At 40.0% G+C, this 25,203-nt stretch overlaps 2 protein-coding genes across 4 annotated transcripts in view; one reads left to right on the top strand and one right to left on the bottom strand.

The window, feature by feature from the left end:
- Positions 1-2,545: 2,545 nt before the first annotated feature.
- On the top strand, positions 2,546-11,769 carry MALSU1 (mitochondrial assembly of ribosomal large subunit 1). Its single transcript, XM_032303936.1, has 4 exons — positions 2,546-2,860; positions 3,977-4,155; positions 10,896-10,977; positions 11,554-11,769. The coding sequence occupies exons 1-4, from the start codon at positions 2,605-2,607 to the stop codon at positions 11,733-11,735; spliced, it is 699 nt and encodes a 232-aa protein (XP_032159827.1). The 5' UTR covers positions 2,546-2,604; the 3' UTR covers positions 11,736-11,769.
- Positions 11,770-14,317: 2,548 nt separating this feature from the next.
- IGF2BP3 (insulin like growth factor 2 mRNA binding protein 3) overlaps positions 14,318-25,203 on the bottom strand; it is a 140,812-nt gene continuing 129,926 nt past the window's right edge. Inside the window, exons 11-15 of one of the 3 annotated variants that reach the window (XM_032303933.1) lie at positions 21,178-21,294; positions 18,186-18,260; positions 15,705-15,836; positions 14,933-15,046; positions 14,318-14,654 (exon numbers count right to left, since the gene is read on the bottom strand). In XM_032303933.1, the coding sequence (XP_032159824.1) occupies positions 14,556-14,654; positions 14,933-15,046; positions 15,705-15,836; positions 18,186-18,260; positions 21,178-21,294 (537 nt within the window). In that variant the 3' untranslated portion in view covers positions 14,318-14,555. Of the gene's footprint in view, positions 15,047-15,651; positions 15,837-18,185; positions 18,261-21,177; positions 21,295-25,203 lie in introns of all 3 variants that reach the window. The other 2 variants (XM_032303932.1, XM_032303934.1) reach the window with 2 other exon arrangements.

Below are 25,203 nucleotides of genomic sequence, written 5' to 3'. Positions count from 1 at the left end.
TGTTTCTGCCCTCAGGAGACCACACAGAGAGAAGGGCTGAGATTAAAATTGCCTCCCTTACAGATCCCATTGGTTACAGAGACTCTAAGTATATTTCTATTTAAAAATTCTTTGGTCCTATTTTGCAAACCTCCTAATCAGAAGAGGGGTAAATCCTTTTGAGGAGAAGAGGAGTGGAGAGGGATCTGGCTCCTGTGACATGTGTAGCAAAGGTCCTGACTTGGGGGCCGTGCTCAGTGGGTGGTTCTCATGGCCTGCTTTGTTAAAACCCAGTACTGCAAGCACCTGGCCCTGTCTCAGTCATTCAGCTTCATCCAGCAGGACATGTCCAAACTTCATCAGCAGGTCTACAAGTAGCTGTATCACTGCAAACAAAGCTTCATATCCCAGACCTCAAGCCCAGTCATTAATGGGCATAGGGACACAGGGGACCCCTTCCTTCCCAAGAAACTCCAGTGCCTTTCCTCTCTTGCCTCTTCCCACCCAATTCCCTTTGGTTTGTCATATTTAAGTGTTAGAAGAGGAGCAACAAAGACTCATTATTTTATAAATGTAGGGGTAAGGCACCATCTTTCTTCACCCCGAGCTCCCCGTGGAGCACGCGGTCTGTGTTGCATGCTTTCTCAGATATTTTGTGTTGCTCTGTCTGGCATACTCTTCATGCCATTAAGGACGGGGAGTCCAACCTGAATAAGATGAAGCACCGAACCTATGGTTTCAGGCCATCCGAGAACACTGCCACAGGCTTCTCCCTTGAAGGACCATCTGAGAGAGGAGGGGAGACACCTTAATGTTTAAGGTAGGTCCCACAGGGTGAGTCTGAGTTCATCTTGTGAAAAGGTGGAGGCAGGGCACTCTAAAAATAGAATAGCATGTACAAAGCTTGGCATTGAAAGGTTATGGTATATTTGGAAAACAGCACAAAAAAGATGAGGCTAAAATAATTCTAGTAGATGGCATAGCAGCATGAAGGGAGGAAAAAGTTGAGATGAATTGGTGACAGGCTGATGGAGCTCAGACTGAGGAGGCGGGAATGAAGACAAGAAGTTGAATTAAAAAGGGCGCCTGGGTGGCTCAGTGGGTTAAGCCGCTGCCTTCGACTCAGGTCATGATCTCAGGGTCCTGGGATCGAGTCCCACATCGGGCTCTCTGCTTGGCGGGGAGCCTGCTTCCCTCTCTCTCTCTCTTTCTGCCTGCCTATCCGTCTACTTGTGATCTCTGTCAAATAAATAAAATAAAATAAAATCTTTAAAAAAAAAAAAAGAAGTTGAATTAAAAAAAAAAAAAAACCCTTTGGTGGTAGCATAAACAGCTTTGACAATGGGCTAGTTATTGCCAGAAGATCCTGGAGTGAATGTAACCCAGAGTTTAGGATATAGGAATGATGATCCATTAAATAAGATGGCAAATCAGGTTTGGTATGTTCAGAGAAAAGGGTAGTAACATAGAGCTGATGGCAAAAGCTAGGGGGAGCACCAAATCCAAGCATATGTTCTGGGAAGTGGTGGTGAAGAGGATACGACTTAACTTCTATCTGGAAAACTGTATTTGCTCTTGGCCTAAACAGCACCACAGAGAATGTACAGGAAGGACTGATCTGATAAGGAAGTTTTCCAAATGGTCCTTTACACCTCTGCCTCCCACCTCACCCCAGCCCAGAATAACAGATTTTCTTCATGGGATTTCAAATTTGCAAGGGAATCTTGATAATTTTCTTGGTAATGGGCAATGAGTAGGAAATTTTATGTCCTAATTCCAGTAATTATTGCAGGATTTATAAGCATAATGGTCAAGAAAGAATTCTTGAGACATTTTACAGTGCAACTTACTAAATTTATTTAAGTAGCATGGGGACAGGACTGGTGGGCAGAAAGAGCCGCACTTTTGCTGTATGAAGCTGGTCCTTCTATGCATCATGCTCAAGGGGGAGGTGCGGAAGGGGATGTGCAAGGACTAATTGATCATAAATGTCTTCTTCAAACTTCTGCTTATAAACACTACTTTCATAAGATTTCTTTGTTGCTTATCATTCAACTAGATACTAACTACTGGTGAGAAGTATAGGCAGTGATGAGACACTTGAAGAAAGTAACAACTAGTAGTATTTGATCCTTATCGGAACTATGAAGGCTATATATAGGCCAGCCTTTTGGGCTAAAGGGAAACATTCTTTGCTTCTCTCCCTCACCATAGTCAACAGCAGCAACTTCCAGCTGCTTCAGTACCAGCTGTTTTAGGTTTGGCGGAGACCACGTCAAAACAAACATTTCTGCTTTCGTGCGGCTTACAATCCTGTGGAGGAACACATTTTTTAAAAAAGAGACAGCGGACACCATACCGCACTGCACTACAACGTAGGGAAAGCAAGGGTAGGCAGTCAAACAACTAGCCCTTCCACTCCCTCAAAACCTAACCCCCATATCAGACCTTCCGGGTCACCGCAGGGCCTACTGGCATTCGGACTCCGCCCACTTCCGGTCTGTGGCCCCGCCCACGCCCCTTACGTCAATTTTCGAGGCCTTGACGCGTTGGCCTAGCCAATGAAAAGCCGACCTGCTCGGGCTCCATTAGGCCCGCCGGGTGAGTCGTAGCTGGGGAAAGCGGATGGGCTCCGTAAGCTGTGTGGCGCGGCGATTCGGGTCGCTGCTGTGGCGCAGGGCCCTATCCCCGGGAGCCGGGCTCTCGGCGGGCTGGGGGCCACGGCTTCGTCTGCTGGCCGCGGGGCGGCTTAAGGCGGGGCCGGCGTTGGGCCTGACCTGCCTGAGCCCCGACCGCGCGCGCGGCCTGCACGGCGGACCGGGCTTAGAGGAGCGGGCGGAGGGGGCAGCTGGCCAGAAGCGCCCGGAGACAGGCACAGCAGGTACCGGCCTGGAGGAGGGCGGCGGGGGCCCCTGCCGGCAGCCGGGAGCTGGGTCTCGGCCCAGGAGCCTCTGAGTTCTCCTGTTTATGCCTTTCCCTTGGAGAAGGGAAAGATCTTTTTTCCAGAGCTGGAAAGATGTTCAGAGATGTTGGCACCAGCTTTGCGTTTAACGCGGTGAGAGAGAAACTGACGTCTCCAAACCCCCAGACGTCCGAGTGGCCGCACCGGACCCTTGCATCACAACCTCACTGTCCTCAGCTCCCTTCACCCTCCTAGAGTCCCGAGGAGCGGACTTGACGAAAGTGTTGGGGCGTGAGGATTCTGAGGAAGGGCTGGGTCTGGGGCCTGAGAGGTGCATAAGAAGCGCTAACAGGGGACGGCGCCAATTGAAGTTCCTCTAATTATTTCAAGTTTTTAGAAATTTGAGAGACTAAACAGATCTTATCTGTGAGAGGTTGGGGTGGGTGAGAGGGAGAGGTCTTGGTGGACTTAACCACCAGGTTCTTGGGAGTCAGCTTTAGAACATGAGAGCTTTAAATGTACAGGTTCTGATACTCCGAGGTAAAGAACAGAATATGCAAATCTCTACAGAAAAGAGAAAGTTAAGTTTTCACAGCTAACAGTTGAGGCTTCAAAATGAAGATCAGTGTTAAATTTTCAGCTCTCATTGGTTGGCGTGGGGCGCGTTCGCTTATTCTTCTGGGCCTCATTTTCTTCATCTCTCATGTGTTAAGATTGTGGACCAGATGCTACTACCTAAGAGGCTTTTCAGCTCAGCTGTGTATGTTTGAGGTGTGTTCCTCGTTTCCTCAAGTATTAGTGAACAGAAAGCCATTTGTTGTGGATGTTCAGGTTTACTTGCATGTGTTAATATCGAAGAATGTGTGGTGGCTCTGTGTAACCTGAACATTCACTCTTACCATAAAGGTGAGCAATGCTGTATGAAACCACTGCCCAGGTTTAGCTTCCAGGAGGCCTGGACGTTTCTGTCTTACAAAACATTTTAGATCTCAACACCGTCATGGAGGAACAGTTTCATTGTTAGCTGCTGCATCTGGATGCATACAGAATCTTCTGTTTGGCCACCTGACACAAGTGAATCTTTGTGCATTTCAGATCATACTGGTCCCAAGTTTGACATCGATATGCTGGTTTCGCTTCTGAGGCAAGAAAATGCAAGAGACATTTGTGTGATCAAGGTTCCTCCAGAATTGAAATACACAGATTACTTTGTGATTGGTAGTGGAACTTCCACCCGACACTTGCATGCGATGGCCTACTACATTGTCAAAATGGTAGGATGCTTTCTTTTCTCTTTGGAATCATTACCTTAATGGAAGAGTGTCAGGGCATCATGCTGACGAGCAACACTTAAAAAGTACATCCATCATGAAGTGATATAAGAAGTTCAGATTCTCAGTATTTGCCTGAGTGTTTGATGTTCCTTGATAATGACAAGGATAGTGACAAGGGGACAAATGAGTCAGGATATTTCTAATTCTTGTCTCTCTCTCTCTTTTTTTTAAAAGATTATTTATTTATTTATTTCACAGAGAGAGAGATCACAAGGAGGCAGAGAGGCAGGCAGAAAGAGGAAGGGAATCAGGCTCCCTGCTGAGCAGAGAGACTGATATAGGGCTTGATCCCAGGACCCCGGGATCATGACCTGAGCCGACGGCAGAGGCTTTAACCCACTGAGCCACCCAGATGCCCTCCAGTTCTTGTCTCTTGTGGTCATTGAATGAATGGGTGAATGAATGAATAAAAAAATATAAAAAGTATAAAACAATTTGAGGCAGGCTAGAAGACCCAGAGGAATTTCTAGAGTAACACTGTTCATTATGGTAGCCACTAGCCACATGTGACTAATTATAAATCAAAATTTCAGTTCTTCAGCTGTACTAGCCATATTTCAGGTACTTGATAGCCACATGTGGCTAATGGCTACCATATTGTACAGCACAACTATAAAATGTTTCCATAATTGCAAAAAGTTCTTTTGGACCATGTTGGCCTATGGTTTAATTCAAATGTTTGAATGTGTCCGGTGTTTCCAAGCACTGTGGTGGGTATTGGAAAGATGAAAAAATCTAGTCCTCACCCTCTGAATTCATTCCTCTAATTGAGGAAAGGGAAGGCAGTTCATTTTCTAATTAGACTGAACAGGAATCAGAGTGAGGAATATACTTGGAGACCTTTAGTGGAACAGGGGAACATAACCTCTCTCAGCTTGTTGAAAATTGGTCATAAAAGGGATGGTTAAGACCAAAACAAAAGTTAGGTTTGCCTAGAAGGGTGGTAAAATAAGAAGGGGACTGAAAACAGAACCTTGCTGCAATATGGCAAAGCAAAGGGAGATGCCAAAGAAGTAGTTGGAGAGATAAGAAAGAGAACCAAGAGGGCATAGAGAAGAGTTACAAGACAGGGTCCCAGGATCTCTGTTAGAGATCTGTTAGATATTCTGGTGGGACAGAGGAAGATGAAGACTTAGAAGTGACCACTGTACTTGGAGATATAAAAGGAATGAGAGGTTTTACGTTTTAAGCATTTTACCATTTTTTAAGATGTGCAGTTAAGTGGCAGTGGTTACATTCACATCAGTGTGCAGTCATTTACCACCATCCATCCCCAGAATGTTTTTCATCTTGCAAAACTGAAACTCTCTACATTAAGTAGTAATTTCTCATTCTCCCTCTGTACCCTGGCAACCACCATTCTTTCTTTCTGAATTCAACGAAGTACTTCATGTGAGTGAAATCATACCCTGTTTGTCCACTTATGACTGGCTTAGTTCACTTAGCAAAATGTTTTCAGGGTTCATCCATGTGGTGGCTTGTGTTGGAATTTCATCTTTTTAAGACTGTTATGTTACTGTATGTATAGATCACATTTTATCTATTCATCTGTTAATTTTCATTTGGTTTGCTTCCACCTTATGGAGATTATGAATATTGCTGCCATAAACGTGAGTGTAGAAATGTCTATTCATGTCCTTGCTTTTAATTTCAGGAGTGGAATTGCTGGATCATGGTAATTCTGCTTTCAGTTTTTTGAGGACCCACCATGTTCTTTTCTTTAGTGGCTGCATCACTTTACATTCCCACCAGCAGTTCCAGTTTCTTTATATCTTTGCCAACACTTCCTATATTTCTGGGTTTTGGATAATAGTAATCCTAATGGGTGTGAAGTGGCATCTCATTGTGGTTTTCATTTGCACTTCCTTAATGATTAGTGATGTCAAGCATCCACCTACGTGTTACTGGCCATTTGTATGGCTTTGGGAAAAGGCCTAATGAAGTCTTTTGTCTGTGTTTTAATCAGGTTGGTTTTTTTGTTGTCATCGTTGTTAAGTTGTAGTTCTGTATATATTCTGGATATTAATCCTAAAACGAATATGTGATTTGTAAATATTTTTTTTGTTCTTTAGGTTGTCTTACTGTTGATAGTGTCCTTTGATGCACAAAAGCTTTTAATTTTGATCAAGTCCAGTTTATCTTTTGTTGTGCCTGTGCCTTTGGTGTCCTATCCAAGCAGTCATTGCCAAATTCAGTGTCATGTATCAGGAAGCCTTTCCACTGTGTTTTCTTCTAAAAGTATTAGGTCCTATGTTTAGGTCTTTGATCGGTTTTTAGTTTTTGTAGATGGGGTAAAGTAAGGGTCCAGCTTTGTTCTCCTGCACGTGGATGTGTAGTTTTCCCTGCTCCGTTTGTTAAAGACTGCCCATTTCCCACTGAATGAACTTGGTACCCCTGTTGAAAATCGCTTGATTGTGTGGGCTCTTTCTTTTATTCCATTGGTCTCCCTTGCTCACTGTTTTCAAGATTTTATCTATTTATTAGAGCACAAGCAGGGTTGGGGGTGGGGCAGAGGAAGAAATAGGCTCCTCACTGAATAGGGAGCCTGAGGTGGGGCTTGATACCAGGACCCCAGGATCATGATTTGAGCCTAAAGCAGGTGCTTAAGCGACTGAGCCACCTAGGTGCCCCACCCTTTTTAAAGATTTTTATTTATTAGACAGTACACAGGTGGGTGGGCAGAGGGAATCTCAAGCTGACTGCGCTGAGTGCATAGCCTGTCCCACGGCACAATCTCAAAACTCTGTGATCATGACCTGAGCTGAAACTAAGAGTTAGATGCTTAACTGGCTTGAATCACCCAGGTGCCCTGCTTGCTCACTGTTTTGATTACTGTAGCTTTGTAGTTAGTTCTGATAACAGTAAGTTGAGAGCTCCAACTGTGTTCTTCCTTCACAAGACTGTTTTTGGCTATTTGGGGTCCTTTTAAATTACGTATAAATTTTAGGATGGAATTTTCTACTTCTGCCAAAAAAAAAAAATTCACTGGGATTTTGGCAGGGATTGCATTGAATTTGTAGATAGCTTTGCCTGGTACTGACATCTAAACAATTTAAGTTTTCTAGTTCATGGACACAGTGTCTGTTTATTGATGTCTTATTTAATTTCTTTAGCAACATCTTACAGTTTTCAGTGTACAAGTCTTTTGTCTCCATGGTTAAATTTATTGGTAAGTATTTTATTTATGATTCCATTGTGAATGGAATTCTTAGTTTCCTTTTCAGGTTATTGATTAGGTAGTATATAGAAGCACAGCTGATTGGGTATGTTAATTTTGTATCCTACAACTTTGCTGCAGTCATTTATTTTAACATGTGATTTTGTGGAATCTTTAGGGTTTTATGTATTTAAGTCATGTTGTCTGTAAACCATGATAATTTCATTATTTCATTTCCAATTGGATTACCTTTTTTTTTTTCTTCCCTTGCTGTAGTTTCTCTGGCCAGAACTTCTAGCACTATGTTGAATGTAAGTGGCAAAAATGGGCATTCTTGTCTTGTTCCTGACCTTTGAAGAAAAACTTCACCATTGAGTAGAACAATAGCTGTGGGCTTTTCATGTATGATCTTTATTATCTTTTAGTATTTTTGTCTTTGAGCATTTTTGTCATGAAAGGGTGTTGAATTTTGTGAAATGCTTTCTGCATAAATTTGAGATGATCCTGTGGCTTTTGTTTTTCATTTTGTTAATGTGGTTTATTATATTGATTGATTATGGAACTATCCTTCCATTCTGAGAATAAATTTCACTCAGTCCTGTTGTATATCCTTTTAATATACTGTTGAATTGGGCTTGCACATAATTTATTGAGGATTTTTGCATCAGTGTTCATCAAGAATACTGGTCTGTAGTTTTGTTTTTTTGTAGTGTCTTTGGCCTTGGTTTCAGGGTAATTATGGTAGTTGCATAGAATGAGTTACAAAGGATTCCTTCTAAAAAACTGAAAAAAGTTTTTTAGAAGAGTTTGAGAAGAATTTGTGTTAGCTTTTGTTTATTCATTCTTTCATTCATTCATTTATTTGTTTCCAGCTTTTGTTTAAATGGTAGAATTCATCTGTGAAATCATTTGGTCAGGGCTTTACTTTGTTGGGAGGTTGGCTGTTCGGTCTTGTCTTGTTGGTTGGTTCGTTCTTTCATTCTTTTAACTGAGATATAATAGTGTTTGGAGGTTTTCTTTCTTTCTTTTTTTTTTTTTTTTTTTTGAATTAACATGTAATGTATTATTTGCCCCAGGGGTACAGGTCTCTGAATCATCAGGCTTACACAATTCACAGCACTAACCATAGCACATACCCTTCCCAATGTCTATAACCCAGCCACCCCATCCCTACACCTCACCCCCAGAAACCCTGTTTGTTTCCTGAGATTAAGAGTCTCCTGTGGTTTGTCTCCCTCCCAATCCAATATTGTTTCACTTTTTCCCCTCCCTTTCCCCCACAACCCCCCTGCCCTGCCTCTCAAATTCCTCATATCAGAGAGCTATAATTATCTTTCTCTTATTGACTTACTTTGCTTAGCATAATACCTTCTAGTTTCATCCATGTCGTTGCAAATGGCAGGATTTCTTTTTTGATGGCTGCATAGTATTCCATTATATATATATTTTATACACACACACACCCCACATCTTTATCCATTCATCTGTTGGTGGACATCTAGTTTCTTTCCATATTTTGGCTATTGCGGATATTGCTGCTATAAACATTCAGGTGCACGTGCCCCTTCAGATCCCTACATTTGTATCTTTAGGGTAAATACCCAGTAGTGCAATTTCTGGGTCATAGGATAGCTCTATTTTCAACTTTTTGAGGAATCTCCATACTGTTTTCCAGAGTGGCTACACCAGCTTGCATTCCCACCAACAGTGTAGGAGGGTTCCCCTTTTGTGTTTGGAGGTTTTCAATTACTGATTCAATCCCAATTCAGTCTTGGTAAATTGGACAATCTACCAAAAATGGTAGAATTCATCTGTGAAATCATTTGGTCAGGGCTTTACTTTGTTGGGAGGTTGGCTGTTCGGTCTTGTCTTGTTGGTTGGTTTGTTCTTTCATTCTTTTAACTGAGATATAATAGTGTTTGGAGGTTTTCTTTCTTTTTTTTTTTTTTTGAATTAACATATAATGTATTATTTTTGTCTAAATTGTCCAATTTGTCTAAATTGTCCAATTTGCTGATATATAGTTGTTCATATTATTCATCATGCCTTTTTAAAGAAGTAATGTCCCCTTGGATTTTAGTTATTTGGATCTTCTGTTTTCTCTTAGTAAGTCTAATTAAAGATTTGTCAGTTTTATCTTTTTCAAGGCCCAAATTTTGGTTTCATGGTATTTGTCAGTTTTGGTTTTCTCTAATCATTTTTCCTTCCTTCTGCTAGCTTTAATTTCTTTACTCCCTAGTTCTTTAAGGTGTAAATTTAGGTTGTTGAGTTGGGAACTTTTTTTTTTCATAGAAGCATTTATAACTATAAATAAATTTCCCTCTTCACATTACTTTTACTGTATCCCATTAAGTTTTGGTATGTTGTATTTTAATCTCATTTGTCTCAAGATATTTTCTAATTTCCCTTGTGATACCTTCTTTGACTTACTGTTTTTATGGCTTTTCTGTTTTTCCTTTTGTTGCTTTCTGGTTTCATTTCATTGTGATGAGAAAATATACTTTGTGATTTCAGGCTTTTTAAATTCATTGAGTTGTTTTGTAGCTTAACATATCTATCCTGGAGAATGTTATATGTGCAGTTTAGAAAAATGTGTGTTCTATTTTGGATGGAATGTTCTGTTAATGTCTGTTAGGTCCCGTTAGCTGTAGTGTTGTCCAAGTCATCTATTTCCTTACTCATCTTGTCTTTTTTTTTTTTAAATCCATTATTGAAAATGGAGTATTGGGGCACCTGGGTGGCTGAATCGTTAAGCATCTGCCTTCAGCTCAGGTCATGATCCCAGGGTCCTGGGATCAAACCCCACATCCGGCTCCCTGCTCAGCGGGAAGCCTGCTTCTCCCTCTCCCACTCCCCTTTCTTGTGTTCCCTCTCTGTCTCTGTCAAATAAATAAATGAGTAAAATCTTTTTTTTTTAAAGTGGAGCATTAAGTCTTCCATATTATTGTTTCTCGGTTTCTCTTCAGTTCTATCAATGTTTGTTTCCGTATGTTCAGGAGTTTTGATTTTTGGTGCATGTTTATAATTGTTAAATCATCTGGAGTACTGAACCCTTTTATCACTGTATTAGTATCCTTTTCTCTTGTAATAGTTTTTGATTTAAAGTCTGTTTGCCTGATACTAGTGTATCAGTTGTTTTGGACCATTCATAAGACCTATTGAGAGTAGAGCCATGGGATGGTAAAATGCCATGAATATTGTCCTGAAGGTGATGTAGGTGAGAACCAGATGTTGAGTGAGCTTGGTCCTCTTTGCCTCAGACACACCTTGGTGGATATGAGTAGAATGGCCCTTTCAGAAGGGTTTGGGCAGTAGGTATTCAGTAGAGAGGAGGTATAGGAGGGGAGGTAGGATTTGGGTGGTGGGGGAGGAATAGTTTCCTCAACTTACTATGGAGTATAGTTAACTTAGGAACTAGCCTACTCATTCCTCTTATGATCAAGAAAAATAGCCCCACAGACCATCCTCAGTGAGAAGAGACTTCCTCCACCTCTCTCCTAATATATAATTTGGCTTTTTTCAGTATAAATACCTGAAATGTAAAAGTGAGCCTCATGTTAAGATTGAAGGGAAGGACACTGATGACTGGCTCTGTGTGGACTTTGGTAAGTTATTTTGACATATTTTACAGGTAAGTATATATTTTGTCCTAACCTTGAACTATTTTCAGTTGTAAAAGGATTGAGATCAGATTGCTTTTTTTTAATGTGATATTTTTGATACTTGTTTAAAGTTTTAATTATAACCCAGGAGGTCTTATTAACATGTGAAAACCTCACCTAATGTGTAAGTATATAACTAGCCACGCAGGTCAGAAAGATGGTGGAGAACAGAGTGGATAATGTGGTAGAGGTGGGAGAGATGTCTTAGTGGTGGTAGAAGGCTTGGGTATACATAACGTTGGCCCAGAATGACTCAGATGAGGTGAAGGTCAAGGGCGTTTCAGGTACTGAGAAGGACAAGAGCAGAGGACTGGAATTTTGAAAAGACCTAACAAATTCTATGACATTTCTGTAGGAAAGGTATCCATAATTTGCATTTCTAGTAAATCGCCAGGTAATCCTAATTTGGATATGGATCCATTCTTTGGCAATCACTGTTCTATCACAGAGATTTGTGAGAGCACAAGAATAAAAGCTAATGAACTGCTTCTTTAACTCTTATCTGTCCTTGATTGATAGGCAGCATGGTGATTCATTTGATGCTTCCAGAAACCAGAGAAACCTATGAATTAGAGAAATTATGGACCCTACGTTCTTATGATGACCAGTTAGCACAGATAACACCTGAGACATTACCTGAAGACTTCATTCTTGGAATAGAAGATGATACTTCATCCCTGACTCCAGTGGAGTTCAAATAAGAATAAAATAATATGAACTATTTTGTCATTATCAGATTTGGGTTGAGTTACTTCTTAAAAATACAGCTCTGAAACCCCACTTCATTGGTCAGGTTGTTGTCCAAAGCCTTATCTGTGGGCATGCATGCTAAATGAGTGTGGAGATTGTGGGTAAGTGAGCTGATTCTAACACCAAGAGTCAGTATATTTAAACTAAAATTTTAGTACATTGTTTTTATTCCTGATATCCCAGCAGGATTTCACAGAGTTAGTAGTGGCCCCTGTGCTCTGCTCAGTTTAATTTTGCCTCAGTGTAAATCTTATTCTGTAGAGGGAATAGCCATTTTTAAAAAAATAAAGCAAACAGCACATCACCACCCCACTGGTCCTTATTACTTAAAACATACAGTTCCTACTTCAAAAGTGGCACCAGTAGTAGCAGGATCCACAGTAAGTACTACAGAATGGAGAAAATAAGGTAAGCACCAATATCAAGTGGTAAGTTAAGATTGACATAGTATTTACTAAAAATATATTTAAGTTTATAGTTCAATTAAATTTAAACATTCACATTTATTTGAAAAACCAGAAATAAAACATGCCATACGCTAGGCTGCACCTAATGATGAAAAACTTTATTCTGCATCAAGGTATCTGGAAAATGAAGCTGCATTTGGGGCACATTACAGATGAGGAATGATCCATGTGCGGTGAGTACAAAACTCAATTACAGAATTAGATACTCCATTACCATTGCTTAATTAAAAGTAAAACATGATTCGACACACTAAAAGGCTAGAAGTGAAATATGACAGAATTTTAAACCAGCAGATATAAATGCAGCACCTATCTGTATGTGTGCGTGTGTGTGTGTATATATACATATATATATGTATATATACACAAACAACAACAACAAATATGGGAAAAATCAAACGCTGAGGAAGAGCTCTGGCCTAAGCACATCTCACCTGAAATCCAACCAGAAAGCCAGTCTATGATTTTATTTTTGCAATTCATCATATGAAAAAATTATGAATGCTAAGTGAATTAATTGTATGACAAAGGGCACTTTTTGGCTAAAACTACAAAATAAACTGGTTTTCTGAAAACATTTAGGAAAACATTTCAAGTCATTTCAAAATGTCTGATTGATAACAGTGATCTTCAGAAAAACTTATCTAGTCTGTAGAAATTCATCCTGAAATACAAAGGAGGCCATATTTTTCAAAGGCTTATTATATACGCCCTTCAGATCAGTGTAATAAGATGACTGATCATTCAATGAACAAAAGCAAAAAACAATTCTGAGAGCAGTGTGGCCTTGGAGACCACCCACACCCACATAATTGTACATACCGGGCTTTGCCATCAAGTTAAGGAATGGGCATATGAATTCAGTATCCTGTATCAAAGGTCAAATGTTTCTCACAGTCATTCAAATTATATCCCCGAAATTATTTTCTGGTATCCTCTGCTTTTTGACTTATTTTCAAATAATTGGTTGCAGAGAACAGAGAAATCTGCTGTATTTTATGTAATATTTTAGGTGGCTTTACATTTTTCTTGATTTATCATTATTTAAAAATCTTCAAAATAGCTTAGCGAGGCTCATGACAGTGCCTGGCACATGGAGATGTAGCCTTGATATTGCCTTTGAACACTGCCCCACCCTCTGAGTACCCCACTGGTCTTCACAAAGCAGTTCTGTTGGGGTCTGCTCAACATGTAGACCGACTGAAGCGTGTTGGCAAACTAAGCATCCTGTAAGACAAGCTGAAAGCTTGCTTTTTGGCCAGTTTCAAGTCCACAGGGGCTGCATCTCTTCATTAGGTAGTGATAGTCTAAAGCACAAAGCATTTTAATGCATTTAATCACACAGCCGAACAAAAAAACTGAAGTCTTCTGAAGCCATTTCAACTAGCCGTTCCAAAACCTCCTGCAACCACTTTGCTCTGTTAGTACCATCAAAAAAGTTCCCTACCATAAACAAAAAATTAAATGGTATTGCTGCTCTCCAAATATAGGCACTGCTCCATATCACTGAACATTTATTAGATTTTCCAACTAATGGTGTCAAAAGCCTCAAAAAACCTGAAATTAATTTTCCAGCTTTACGGTCACTAACCAGAAGTAAAATTTTCTGTTATTCTCCTGTTAGCTAATTAAAGTTTTTTAAAAAACTGTTGGACTTTTATCTTTATAAAGTATATAAAATTTCTGAACAAAAACAAAAACAAAAACAATTTTGCTTTCATTGCATTACTGAATACCTGAGGTAGTTGAGTAAAAATGCACGTTTAATACCCCTGCCAACACCATTCAGCACTTCCCTTAGGTTATTCATGTTAGTGTTACATTAAAAATAAAACTGACAACAGTTTTTCTATGCTAATAGCTTAACATTTAAGTTCCTATAATCATTCTATTCTGATCCAATTTTAACAATTGGATTTGGGAGCAATCTACATTTTATTAATTTAGTACTGCATCATTACACCAATTTCTGGCATTAGGAGGGTATAGTAAGAAAAATTAGAATATTTGTTACACTGAGAATACAACAAAAGGGAAGTGCAGAGTTCCTCTTTTTCCCTCCCTCCCCCCTCCTTTTTTTTTTTTTTTTTTTTTTAAAGCTGGGTGTCATACATTTTAGAGAGCATAAAGTATACATTCTCACAGAGACAGGAGTTCAAAAGTTGCCTGGTCCTCAGAAACAACTGGCTAGGTAAAAACTTGTGCACGTAACTCTGGATATTAGGGGTTCAGTGCCCGTCTGTTGGTTAAGCAATCTGTCTTTGGTTTGGCATCTGCCTCTGTGGTGGGCTGGTTCCTGAGCCTTTACTTCCGTCTTGACTGAGGTGGTCCACTTTGCAGAGCTTTCTGCTGTTGGTGCTGTTTTACCTGAGTCAAAATTTCCTGAATTTTTCTCTGGGCAACCTGCAAAAGGACAGAGATTTAAAATTTCTATCTAATCAGAGGTTACTAAAAGTTATTTTACCCTTCCATTTTTTACAACTTCAGATTTGAAGGTTAAAGATACATGCTAGTTTAAGTTTGCTAGTAGAGTCTGAAATTATCTGCTAAAAAGGGATTTATCCTGTTAAGCACCAAACAACAATAAATCTCTGTGTGGGGTGGGAGCACACCCATAGGAGAATTGCTTCCGTTTGGGAAAGAAGCAAAAGAGCTTGCTTAGGACAAGAGATCCCACTTGCCTGGCAAGCATAGAAGTGACCAGTTATTTTCACAACCACTTGGTCATTCTCATCAGGTGTCTGATCACGAGGGACAACTACTTCTGCACTTGACAAATTCTGGAGCTCATTCACCTGAACAAGATAAGCAGAGATCATGTTAAATTGAGGTTTTAAAAAAATTACCGTTTGCTGAGCACTTACTTTGTGGCTTTATACATTTCATCTAATCCACTGATAATTGTACCAGGTTATCAGTTCTGTGCCCATTACAAGATGATAGTAAATTAAGACTTACCCCAAAAAACCGATTTGACCAATTACAGAAGTGAATGGCAGAACCAGACTGAATCCCTGAAAGTCTGATTCCAAAGTAGATCCTCTCAATTCAAAATTGTAAATAGCTTTGAAAGAAATTACATGTGCTAAAGAGAAACTGGAAACCACTTGCTTTTTTGTTAAAGAGGTAGGTTATAAAGGTAGAGGACATTTAAAAGTTTTCTTTCCATCAGCTGTGCCAAAGCAAAAAGCTGAAGTTACAGCAACCAAAAATGCTAAATACCCCTTGTACATGAGACACTCCTCTCACATAAAGTGGTCTGAAAGCGAGACATTACTTTCACTGGTGGCTGACACCAACACTCAGGAAAAGCAAAAGGCAGTGATCTCCAAACCTTGGCCCAGATGATCCTGCTTTTTATAAATTAGCCCAAATTCAGGGACTTGGAACTCCTAAGTACCTTTCAACGCTTTCCCTTTCATACCACTGCACAGGTTTTGCTGATGTACTTGCCGTTTTGCCTCCTTTTCCAATAACTCTGCCAGCAGCAAAGGATGGCACTCTGATATGAGCTTCAAGTTTCACCTCTTCTTTAGGACTAACAAAGTTTTCTTCTTTAATTTTTCCATAAATTCTTCCCTGAGCCTACAGATGAGAACATATCCTATCAGTGTCATTCATGAAGGGAAAGACGGTCCATTAACTTCAGAGATGGCCCCAGTCCACTGGAAATGCCCTTGGCAGGGACACATCTGCAGGTGATAGACTGTTGCAGATGGCCTAAGAGGCAAAGTTAGGAAGGTTCACAGTAACAACCAGGCACCACAGAGGTGGCAGCTGAATGAATGAAGAATACGATTTATTCTTTGAACAAAAAGAGCTAAAGGCAATCAGTACTCAGCTTAACTAAAAATAAACCATTGTTGTGGGCAAATAGCCATTTGCTCCCTGATCCTAAAAGGTAAAACCTTTCCTGCTTTCAGTAAGAAAGTAATTGTGTTTTTTCTGGAGGATAAGAGATGGCAGGCTCACACCTGAAAGGACATTTTGGGTTCAGACAGGTTTCTTCATCTTAGCCAAGTGGCTTCTACTCTGAATAATGAGGTGACAAAATCAGGTTAACACATACTTAAGATATTAACAGTCAACACATCTTGATACCTACTGTATACAACTAGAGATTATACTTAAGAAACTTCTCTTATTATATACAACCATTAATTTGCTCTAGTATATACCAAAGGATAAAGAAGTCAGAGTTGGTTTAATCTGACAAGCTATGAGCGTGAATCCTAAAAACAAAAGTACCCAAAACATTTTAAATTTTCACTGGTGCAGAAATGGTAAGTTCATTATAGGGGGTTACAGGAAAAACAAAATCCATCTTGGTCCCTATATTCCATTCATTCTCAAAGTCTAAAGCCGCAGATCTAGGTTAAGGACATAGAGATACACGTCTCTCTTCGGAAAAAAAAAAAAACCTCTCAGATTCGTCAGAAAAATTACGGGTTAGGAGGTTTGCCACTCCTTGGATCTCTAAAATAATTCACTTGTAACTGTTACTGATCACATAAATATTTAAGCATTACAGCTTTTCTTAAGTAATTCTATTTAAGAGGACCATACCATCCCACAGGGGCACTGAAGAACACAGGGAAACAAACTGAATTTCCCCACATACAATTATAGGAATTATAAGATAGTAGTTCCATTCATAAAAATGTAGCTCAGCACCAAGAAGAAACATAAAATAACTGATGTCCATGTTCATCTATTAAGGTTTCAAACTAAAAGGGACTGACCCCAGAGGTTTGGGATAGGAATCAGTTCACAACATTTCTGAGTTAGGACTTCAACTGCCTGGCCCAGAAGGCTGGTGTGAGAGACTAAATTATTCACCTGAGTTTCAGCCTAGCCAAACTGCACCCACCTCTCAAAGCATCTCCTTTTTTTTCCTGTTCTTCCTATAAATGAAGTGAAAAAAGCTTTGGATTTTTACTGAAAAATGTGCCACAGAAAAGAGAGATCTAAGTGGTATTTTAAAGCGGGGGATTGGGGAGAAGTAGGCACTGTTAACTAGCTACATTTTAAGGCTAAGGGAACTTAAGGTTCAAGAGTTGTCCATTTACACAGGTGGCAAGAATTAGATGGGTTTGGGATGAATTAGTTACATTCTAATGCAGTAGTTACTTTTACAACACTTGTACTACATTTTATGGGAGAAATCAGGTACTTGAAAGTATGTGTTTGAGAATTTGGCAGAGTCCAGCTGATTCACCCCAAGTCTGCTGAAAACCACCACCAGCTTATTTATATTGTGCTTCCTATGTGGCAAGCAATATTCTCAGCATTTTATAGCTGAGTAGCCAGAAAAACGTTAAGAAGATAAATGACAGAACTAGGATTTGAACCGGCAACACAGATGCTCAGTCTCTACTCTTCATCAACTCTCAGTATACTGGGAAAGGTATTTCAGCTGCAAAGGTCCCTAACAATGGTTCACACCAGGACAAATGCCAGAAGAGTTCCTACCATTTCTACTTCTAAAATTGGAAGGATCAGAGTGATTTGTTGTCAGTCTATGGACAAGGGCTCAGAGTTAGTTAATTACAAGGATAAGAGGAAAGGGGGACATTTTAATTCAAGGTTAAGGCCTCTCAAGGACAAGAGGAAAAATTAGGGAACAAATTTTCCATTGTAAATTTGTCTTAAAGGTCTCCCCTTCGCATAGTAACAAGGCACTGAGCAGATTCTCCTTTGGGAATAGGTAAACCCAACAACCACTACAAAACTCTCAAAGTTGAAAACAATGTAACTTTGGTTATGTTTCTACTCTGTTTTTAGTCTTATTATTTTCTGTTGGGAGATCTTTTTTACCGGGTTTTAGATGTATTTAAGGGAGAAGCCAGGTTACGGAGTTCCCGAAGAGAAGGCATTAACATAATCTTTGAGTCCATTCATCGGTTACCTGTGCTCACACTCCAGAACACATACCTTGAACTGAGCCTCTGGTGGCCCAGTGATAATCACCATCCTCACTTTAGCATCTGGGGCTTCAGCTGGAGCAATCTGTAACAGGCACATCAAGGGGGGGATGACACTTTCAGGTGCCACTGATAGAAACCTTCTACACACCAGCCTGACATTTGTGCACGACTTACGGAAATGTAGAGTGGAAGCCTTTGGAAGGAAGTTACAGAGCAGCAGTGACTAGCATGGGTTCATCAGTCCTGGCTCCTGCCATGAACTGTGTGCTTACACTGTGCCAGGCCCTGATGTGAAGGTCCACATGTGATCTCAGCAAATCCTCGCTGGGTTCCAATGAAGTGGTGCATGTTCTTTACAGGGGGCAAACCGAAGGCTGAAGAAGCTGAGTTATGTGGCCCGTCCATGATCACACAGCTAATCCAACTGGCGGGAGAACTGGGTCTGTCTCCACTGCCCATGTTCCTCATCTACACCAATGGTGCTCAAAGTGTGGTCTTTGGCCCATATGCATCAGAACCCCTAAGTCTGCATGTGCAAGAAACTGCTATGTTCACAGATCTAAGACTATTGGTAAATTCCCCTGAAGTATGCTCAGTAGAGTAACGTGAAGTAAACTAACAATGTGGCAGAAGGAAAGTAAACGGCTTTCCTATTTTTGCAGAGTATATGAAATCACACAAAAAGCCTGGGCCGGGGAAAATGTTCCAGAGGCTATTGAAGGGAGAAGAACCCAGCAGTCTTCCATTGTCACAGGACTTGGGGACCCAGCTGGTAGTTGTTTTAAAAGAAAAAAATCTGCTAAGACAGATGCTGTGTAAGAAGCAAATTCTTATTATTTACCAAATTTATTATGTAAGAATGGGAAGCAAAAAATATAAAAACTTCCCCAAATTCTACCATTCATTATAATCCCTGTCAGTTACTAATATAGTCTACTTTTTTATCTTTCTGACTAGATTTGTCAATACTGGTGAGGGAGGGCTGGGGCTAAGGGCACTCATACATGGAGTTTAAGAGTAAAAATTGCTCTAGTCTCTGAAAAGCCTGAAAACACACAACTCACCAAATCTACGTTTATAGACTTACCTTAAAGAATAGGCTGTATATAAAAATTTGGCTAGAAGAACTCTGTCCATCACTGCATTTTTTGTGCAGAATAAGTTAGGAACAGTCTAAATGTCCAATAAGTGAACACAAATAATTAGCAAATACCAAATATATGCTCATTAAGTACATATAGGAAATTTATGGATATGTAAATTCAGCCAAGTTTCAAGAGTGGTGGTGCATCTCTCAGATTATGTGTGTTTCAGCCTCTTGGAAACAAAACGTTTTACCCTCATTATAAAACCTCCATGAAGCCTGAAAACAAGAGAACTGAATACCCAAATAGTTCTCATTCATGAAATTGTTCATTGCAGTTTTTCCAAAGCCAGACTACTAGGTTCTTTATGCATGTGTCAAAGACTTTATTTTTAACCCAATCAGGAAACTTGCAGGACCGTAAAGTTGGTTCACGCTTCTATCTTATACTGTCTCTTTTTCCGTTACCTATTTATCTTGGCTGTATTTCCTGTTCATGTGTTTTGTTATCTTTTGCTACAAGAGACCATATGAAGCCTATTTCTGTGTTTTGCATCTTTATTAACTAATTTACATACAGTAGCATTCACTCTTTGGTAACAAATGCATCGGCAGATAACCACTACCACAATCAAAATAACAGTAGCTCAGTCACTGTCCACAATTCTTCCTGCTATGTTTCTGTATTCAAGCCTCTCCACCTCCAATTCCTAGCAATTACTGAATGTTTTTTCTATCCCTGTATTTCTGCCTTCAGATTTTAAATATAAATGGATCAGAGAGTATATAGCCTTTGGGTCTTATTTCTTTCCCTTAGCATGCAACACGAGATCCGACCAACCTGTACCTATCAATAGTTTGTTCTTAATATCTTCTGTATAGAGGGACCACAGTTTTATCAACTTGCCCATTGCCCATATGTGCTGCTTCCCATTGGGGGACAGCTGGAAATAAAGATACTATAAAGATTTACGTGCAACTTTTTTATGTACTATTTCTTAAAAGATTTTATTTAGAGATTCATTTATTTATTAGAGTAAGTGCTCATGCAGAGGAGAGAACCAGACTCCCCACTGAACATGGAGCCCTACACGGGGCTCCATCCCAGGATCCTGAGACCATGACCTGAGCTGAAATCAAGAGTCAGAAGCTCAATGGACTGAGCCACACAGGGGCCCCATACTGTATTCCTTTAAATAAAAAATTTTATAAAATATTAACAACAACCAAAAAACCACCCCACTGGACTGATGCTTTCCTAAAGAAAGCTGTCACTGTATTAAGCCATTATCAATTTGTACATAGCTTAAAACACAATGCACTGTCTTATTAAATTGCTTTTCAGCGTATGAAAATACAGAATCTTCAGAGTACAGTTATCCAGTTGGTGGCCTCTGATATTTGTTATCCCACTTTCCATAATAATAAAGTATTTATTAGCTCTAACATTCCCCTCTTGGCTCTTTCAACTATGTCTGGCATTGCGATGCGGTTTCTAAGCAGTGAAATAGAGATAAAAATATTCTATGGCAGCTAATAAGAAAACTCTTTTAAGAGGAAGATTCTTAGTGTCCTCCAGCTGGCTGGACCACAGACTCGTGAGAGCACAGAACACTGTCACGTGGGACCAGGAGGGACCAAAGCCATGCCCGGGGAAAATGAGCTAGAACATAGGTCCAGGGACTTAGTCGACCAAAACTACCACACCAGCACTGGACTGCTTACCTCCAGAATACTTTTTTCTGAAAGTCAACTTTGTTGAAGCTGTAGTTGGGGGCTTTCCATCATAGCCACACCCTATGTAGCCCCAGGATAGAGTGCCATATTCAGTTGGATTATGAAGTGGCAGAACGACTCATGTTCCTGTAACTTACTGTCAGTAAAGCACTAAGAGCCACAGTCGGCAGAACAGTACCTTAATAGAAGCTCCTGCAAAGCGAGAGAGCTGCTTGATGTGCTGTCCCTGCTTGCCGATAATGGCGCCAACAGATAGGGCTGGGATAAACAGATGGACAGTCTCCGTTTCTGATTGCTGTTGGAAAGACAGGACATACGTGTATTTGGTAAAAGTAGGCTGTTATCATTGGCAGAGGGATGGGGGCACTCATAGAGTAGAAATATTAGGAAGCTGACAAGAGTTCGTTGGTAAGAGTTAACCTGAAGTTGAGAACATCTGTTCCTTCTGAAGACATCTGACTTTATTTAAAAGGTCACTTTACACCAATTTTCTTCCACCTTAGGATGTCCCTGATCTACAGATTTAAAAGGTAAGTCAAAGTCACAAAGTTTAGATTCCTGACAAACAAATGAAGTTGTGGGCCACACATCAACAATGTATCCAAGGACCCAAGTCTACACCATAGCCATGTAGGTTTTGCTTTGTAAACACCTGATGAACTCTTCTCAAAAGGAAGAATTCCTGAGTCTCTCATTATATAGGACTGAATCGTGTAAAACCTTACTGTCACTGTTCAGTACACAACCACACCCAAGCAAAGGACAGGTTGATATATCACTTTAGTGGCAAAAAGCACTAGGATTCTTTCCCATATAGTTATTATTCCTCCCATCTCTGCCCTTCCTTTGCCACTTAACACACGGAAAAATTGGAAAACATTTTGAAGGCTAACTCAAAGATTTTTCAAAAATGGATTTTATCTGTATACTTCACTTCTCAACTTCCCACTTCAAGCCAACTATGTCCTTCCTGAGTCATCTCCCTTTAAGTGGTCACTCCTGTAGGGTCAACAGACACACACCAGAGAACACTGGGTTTAAAAAAAAAAGAAAAAGGCTAAACCAAGATTTAGTGATCTTACTGGTGAGCTATAGTTTCTAAAATGCAGAAGCAGTTCACATGTTCATACATTAATACTTGCTTACTTTTTAAGTAGGCTCCTTGTCTACTGTGGAGCCCCATGTGGGGCCCATACTTACAACCCTGAGATCAAACCTGAGCTGAAATCAGAAGTTAGATGCTTAACTGACTGAGCTACCCAGGCACTCCAATGCTTGCTTAATTTCTAACATTAAAAAAAAACATGTATCCAAGGAGAAGTCAATTCTAAGAAATATATTCCAAGAAATATTTTTTATTTTCTAAGACTTTTTTTAAGAGCAATTTTAGGCTTACAGCAAAATTGAGAGGCAGGTACAGATTTCCCATATATGCCAAGAAATATTTTAAGGTGAACTACAATTGAATACACTAACTTAATATGCAGTAGTTTGTTTTGTTTTTTTTTAAAGTACACCTACCAATTAAGATTTATAGAGATATTAGAAAATATATTGCAGTCAGAAATGTACACATTAACTACTTGGTAAGAAACACTTCAGGGAATTCTCTCGAGCCTTCTTACATTCCTGTTACGGAGGATACTGTAAATTCCAAGTACTCAAGTTGGTTCCCTAAAGTACTGTAGTCTGTTCACACAAAGCCATGAAACAGCTTCAGTCTAATTTCTCATTTACCAATCTACAAATCTGTAAAGTATCAAACATGTCAACAGTTTTGCTTTCAAGCATCCCAGGAACTAGGAAAATCTTGAGAAAATGATCATTTTAAGCAGTTTCTGAAAATCTTAATCATAAGAAACAGCAGCACTGGGCCCATTCATTTTTACTGGATATGAAAACAAACTTTGTGCTACCTAATGTTGGTCCACCAAATGACCACCACTCTGACAACACACCAATTTCCAGGGGCATTAGCAGCTCCATCTTCTCCCCATTAAGCCCAGAGTGCAAGCAGAGAGCACAGAGGACTCGGTACCACGGATCTGTGGGGAACATGCTGCTCAACAGCAGAAACTCACGTCTGGATGAATCGGCCATTCCACTTGCCCCTCAACACACACCAGAAGGCCGTTCCACCACAGAACACTGTTTACCCACACTATCTGGTAGGAATTTTTCTTAATGGTCTATAGTTTCCTTCCTCTGAAGCAAAGATTTTTTTTTTAAAGAATGAATTAGTAAATATTCTAGAAGTAACAAAAAGAAGTAACAAGAGCGCTGGGCTGGTTCTTTAAAGGAAAACCTTTTTGTCTATGTAACAGATAAGAAATTGAAATGAGAAAAGGGAAATATAAAAACATACGTCAATAAATCTGAAAGTGTCAAAAATCTGTCTAGTAGGAGTTACCAAAAATCAATCAGAGAAATTTACGTTGACCTAAGCAACTGTTACCTCTATAATCAACTAATCACCTAAATAAAGCACCAGGCCCAAATAAGTATAAATTCTTCCAGGCAAAATGCTCAAGAAGAATTACCAAACCCAGTAGGAAAGAAACTAGGTAAGAACAGGCAGACCTATTTCATGGGGGGAAATGGATTTAATAAACCAAAATAGTAAATTAATAGTAACATGTTACAAATAACATTTTTTTTTTTTTTACTGTAATGATACAGCTTAGATCTCTTCCCAATGTCATTCATATGGCCCTGCCTCATCCCTTTAAACAGGGCATTCCTCCAGCTAGACTCACCAGTGCTGTCTCCTCTCCATGCAGGAGCGTGTGTGTTTAACAGTTTTCAACCAATTCATGTAATGCTGCCATCAAATCTTTATACAAAAAATTGTGCCCTTGTACAAGTACCTCTACTATATAAATTCTTAGTAAAACTGCTTGAGTCAAAGATTCTGGACGTTTAAAATTAATAATCATCAAGTTATACAAAAAGTTTCCCACTCTGTTCACACAGAATGGTGGAATCCCAGTTGAGACATTCATGGAACGTGTGGGTGCTACCTTTGTGTTTAGCATAGTGGGAGATGGGTAAAAAGCATGCTGAGGTCAAAATTCAGGTTTAAGGAGGAGGTACCTATGATCGGGGAGCAGTGGTATACAGGAGTCCTGTGTGGTGAGAGTTTGTGTTTTCTCTGTGAGGTGCATCACCTCATCTAGATCTCACAGTCCATACAAACAAGAGAAACATTTCCATCTTATAAAAGAGAAAACTGGAAGAAACAGAGTAAGGGACTTGTACATGGTCATATACTGACTGGTGGTGCAGCCAGCATTTGGAACTGGGCATCTCTCTCTCTTAAACCATGTTTACTTAAAACAAAAAAAAGGACATACCCTGCTTCCAATAGGTATGTATGTGCTTCATAATACAGAGATGCAGAAGTGATTCCTAAGATCAGCCCAGGGGCACCTGGATGGCTCAATCAGTTAAGCAAGTGACTTCAGCTCAGGTCATAAACTCAGGGTCTTGGGGTCGAGGCCCACATGGGGTTCTCTGCTCAGCAGGCAGTCTGCTTGTCTTTCTTCCTCTCCCCTTACCCCCTGGAGCTCGCTCGCTCTCAAAACAAACAGACCAAAAACCACAAAAACAAACAAAAACCAAAAAATCCCAAAACAAAACCAAAAACAGAACCCATGTAACAGCCCAAAAGAAATCCCACATGAGGAGTGCTGCCTTCCCTGGCGCTATCAGTCTTCTATCTACCTTGGTAGGACTTCCTCAGGCAAAAGAAATTTCCCACATATTGTTGGCAAAAGCTTAAGCCTTTGATCATCAATGTGAAAAAAATGGCATCAGAGGTAGTCCATTGAAATTTATTTATTTGGGGGCACTGGACGGCTCAGGTGGCACAGCATCTCAGGTCTTGATCTCAGGTGTGAGTGCAAGTCCACATTAGGTGTGGAGCCAACTTAAAAAAAAAAAAAATGCCTTGGGGCGTCTGGTGGTTCAGTGGGTTAAAGACTATACCTTCGGCTCAGGTCATGATCCCAGGGTCCTGGAATTGAGCCCCACATGGGGCTCTCTGCTCAGTGGGGAGCCTGCTTCCCCCTCTCTCTCTGCCTGCCTCTCTGCCTACTTGTGATCTCTGTCTGTCAAATAAATAAATAAATAATCTTTAAAAGAAAAATGCCTTATTTTGAAGAAAAGGGATAACTAAAGATTAAGAATGATGTAATGGGGGTCA

The sequence above is a fragment of the Mustela erminea genome, chromosome 11 (assembly GCF_009829155.1).
Source record: "Mustela erminea isolate mMusErm1 chromosome 11, mMusErm1.Pri, whole genome shotgun sequence".
Taxonomy (NCBI): Eukaryota; Metazoa; Chordata; class Mammalia; order Carnivora; family Mustelidae; genus Mustela; species Mustela erminea.
This window is presented reverse-complemented; position numbering and strand designations above follow the sequence as displayed.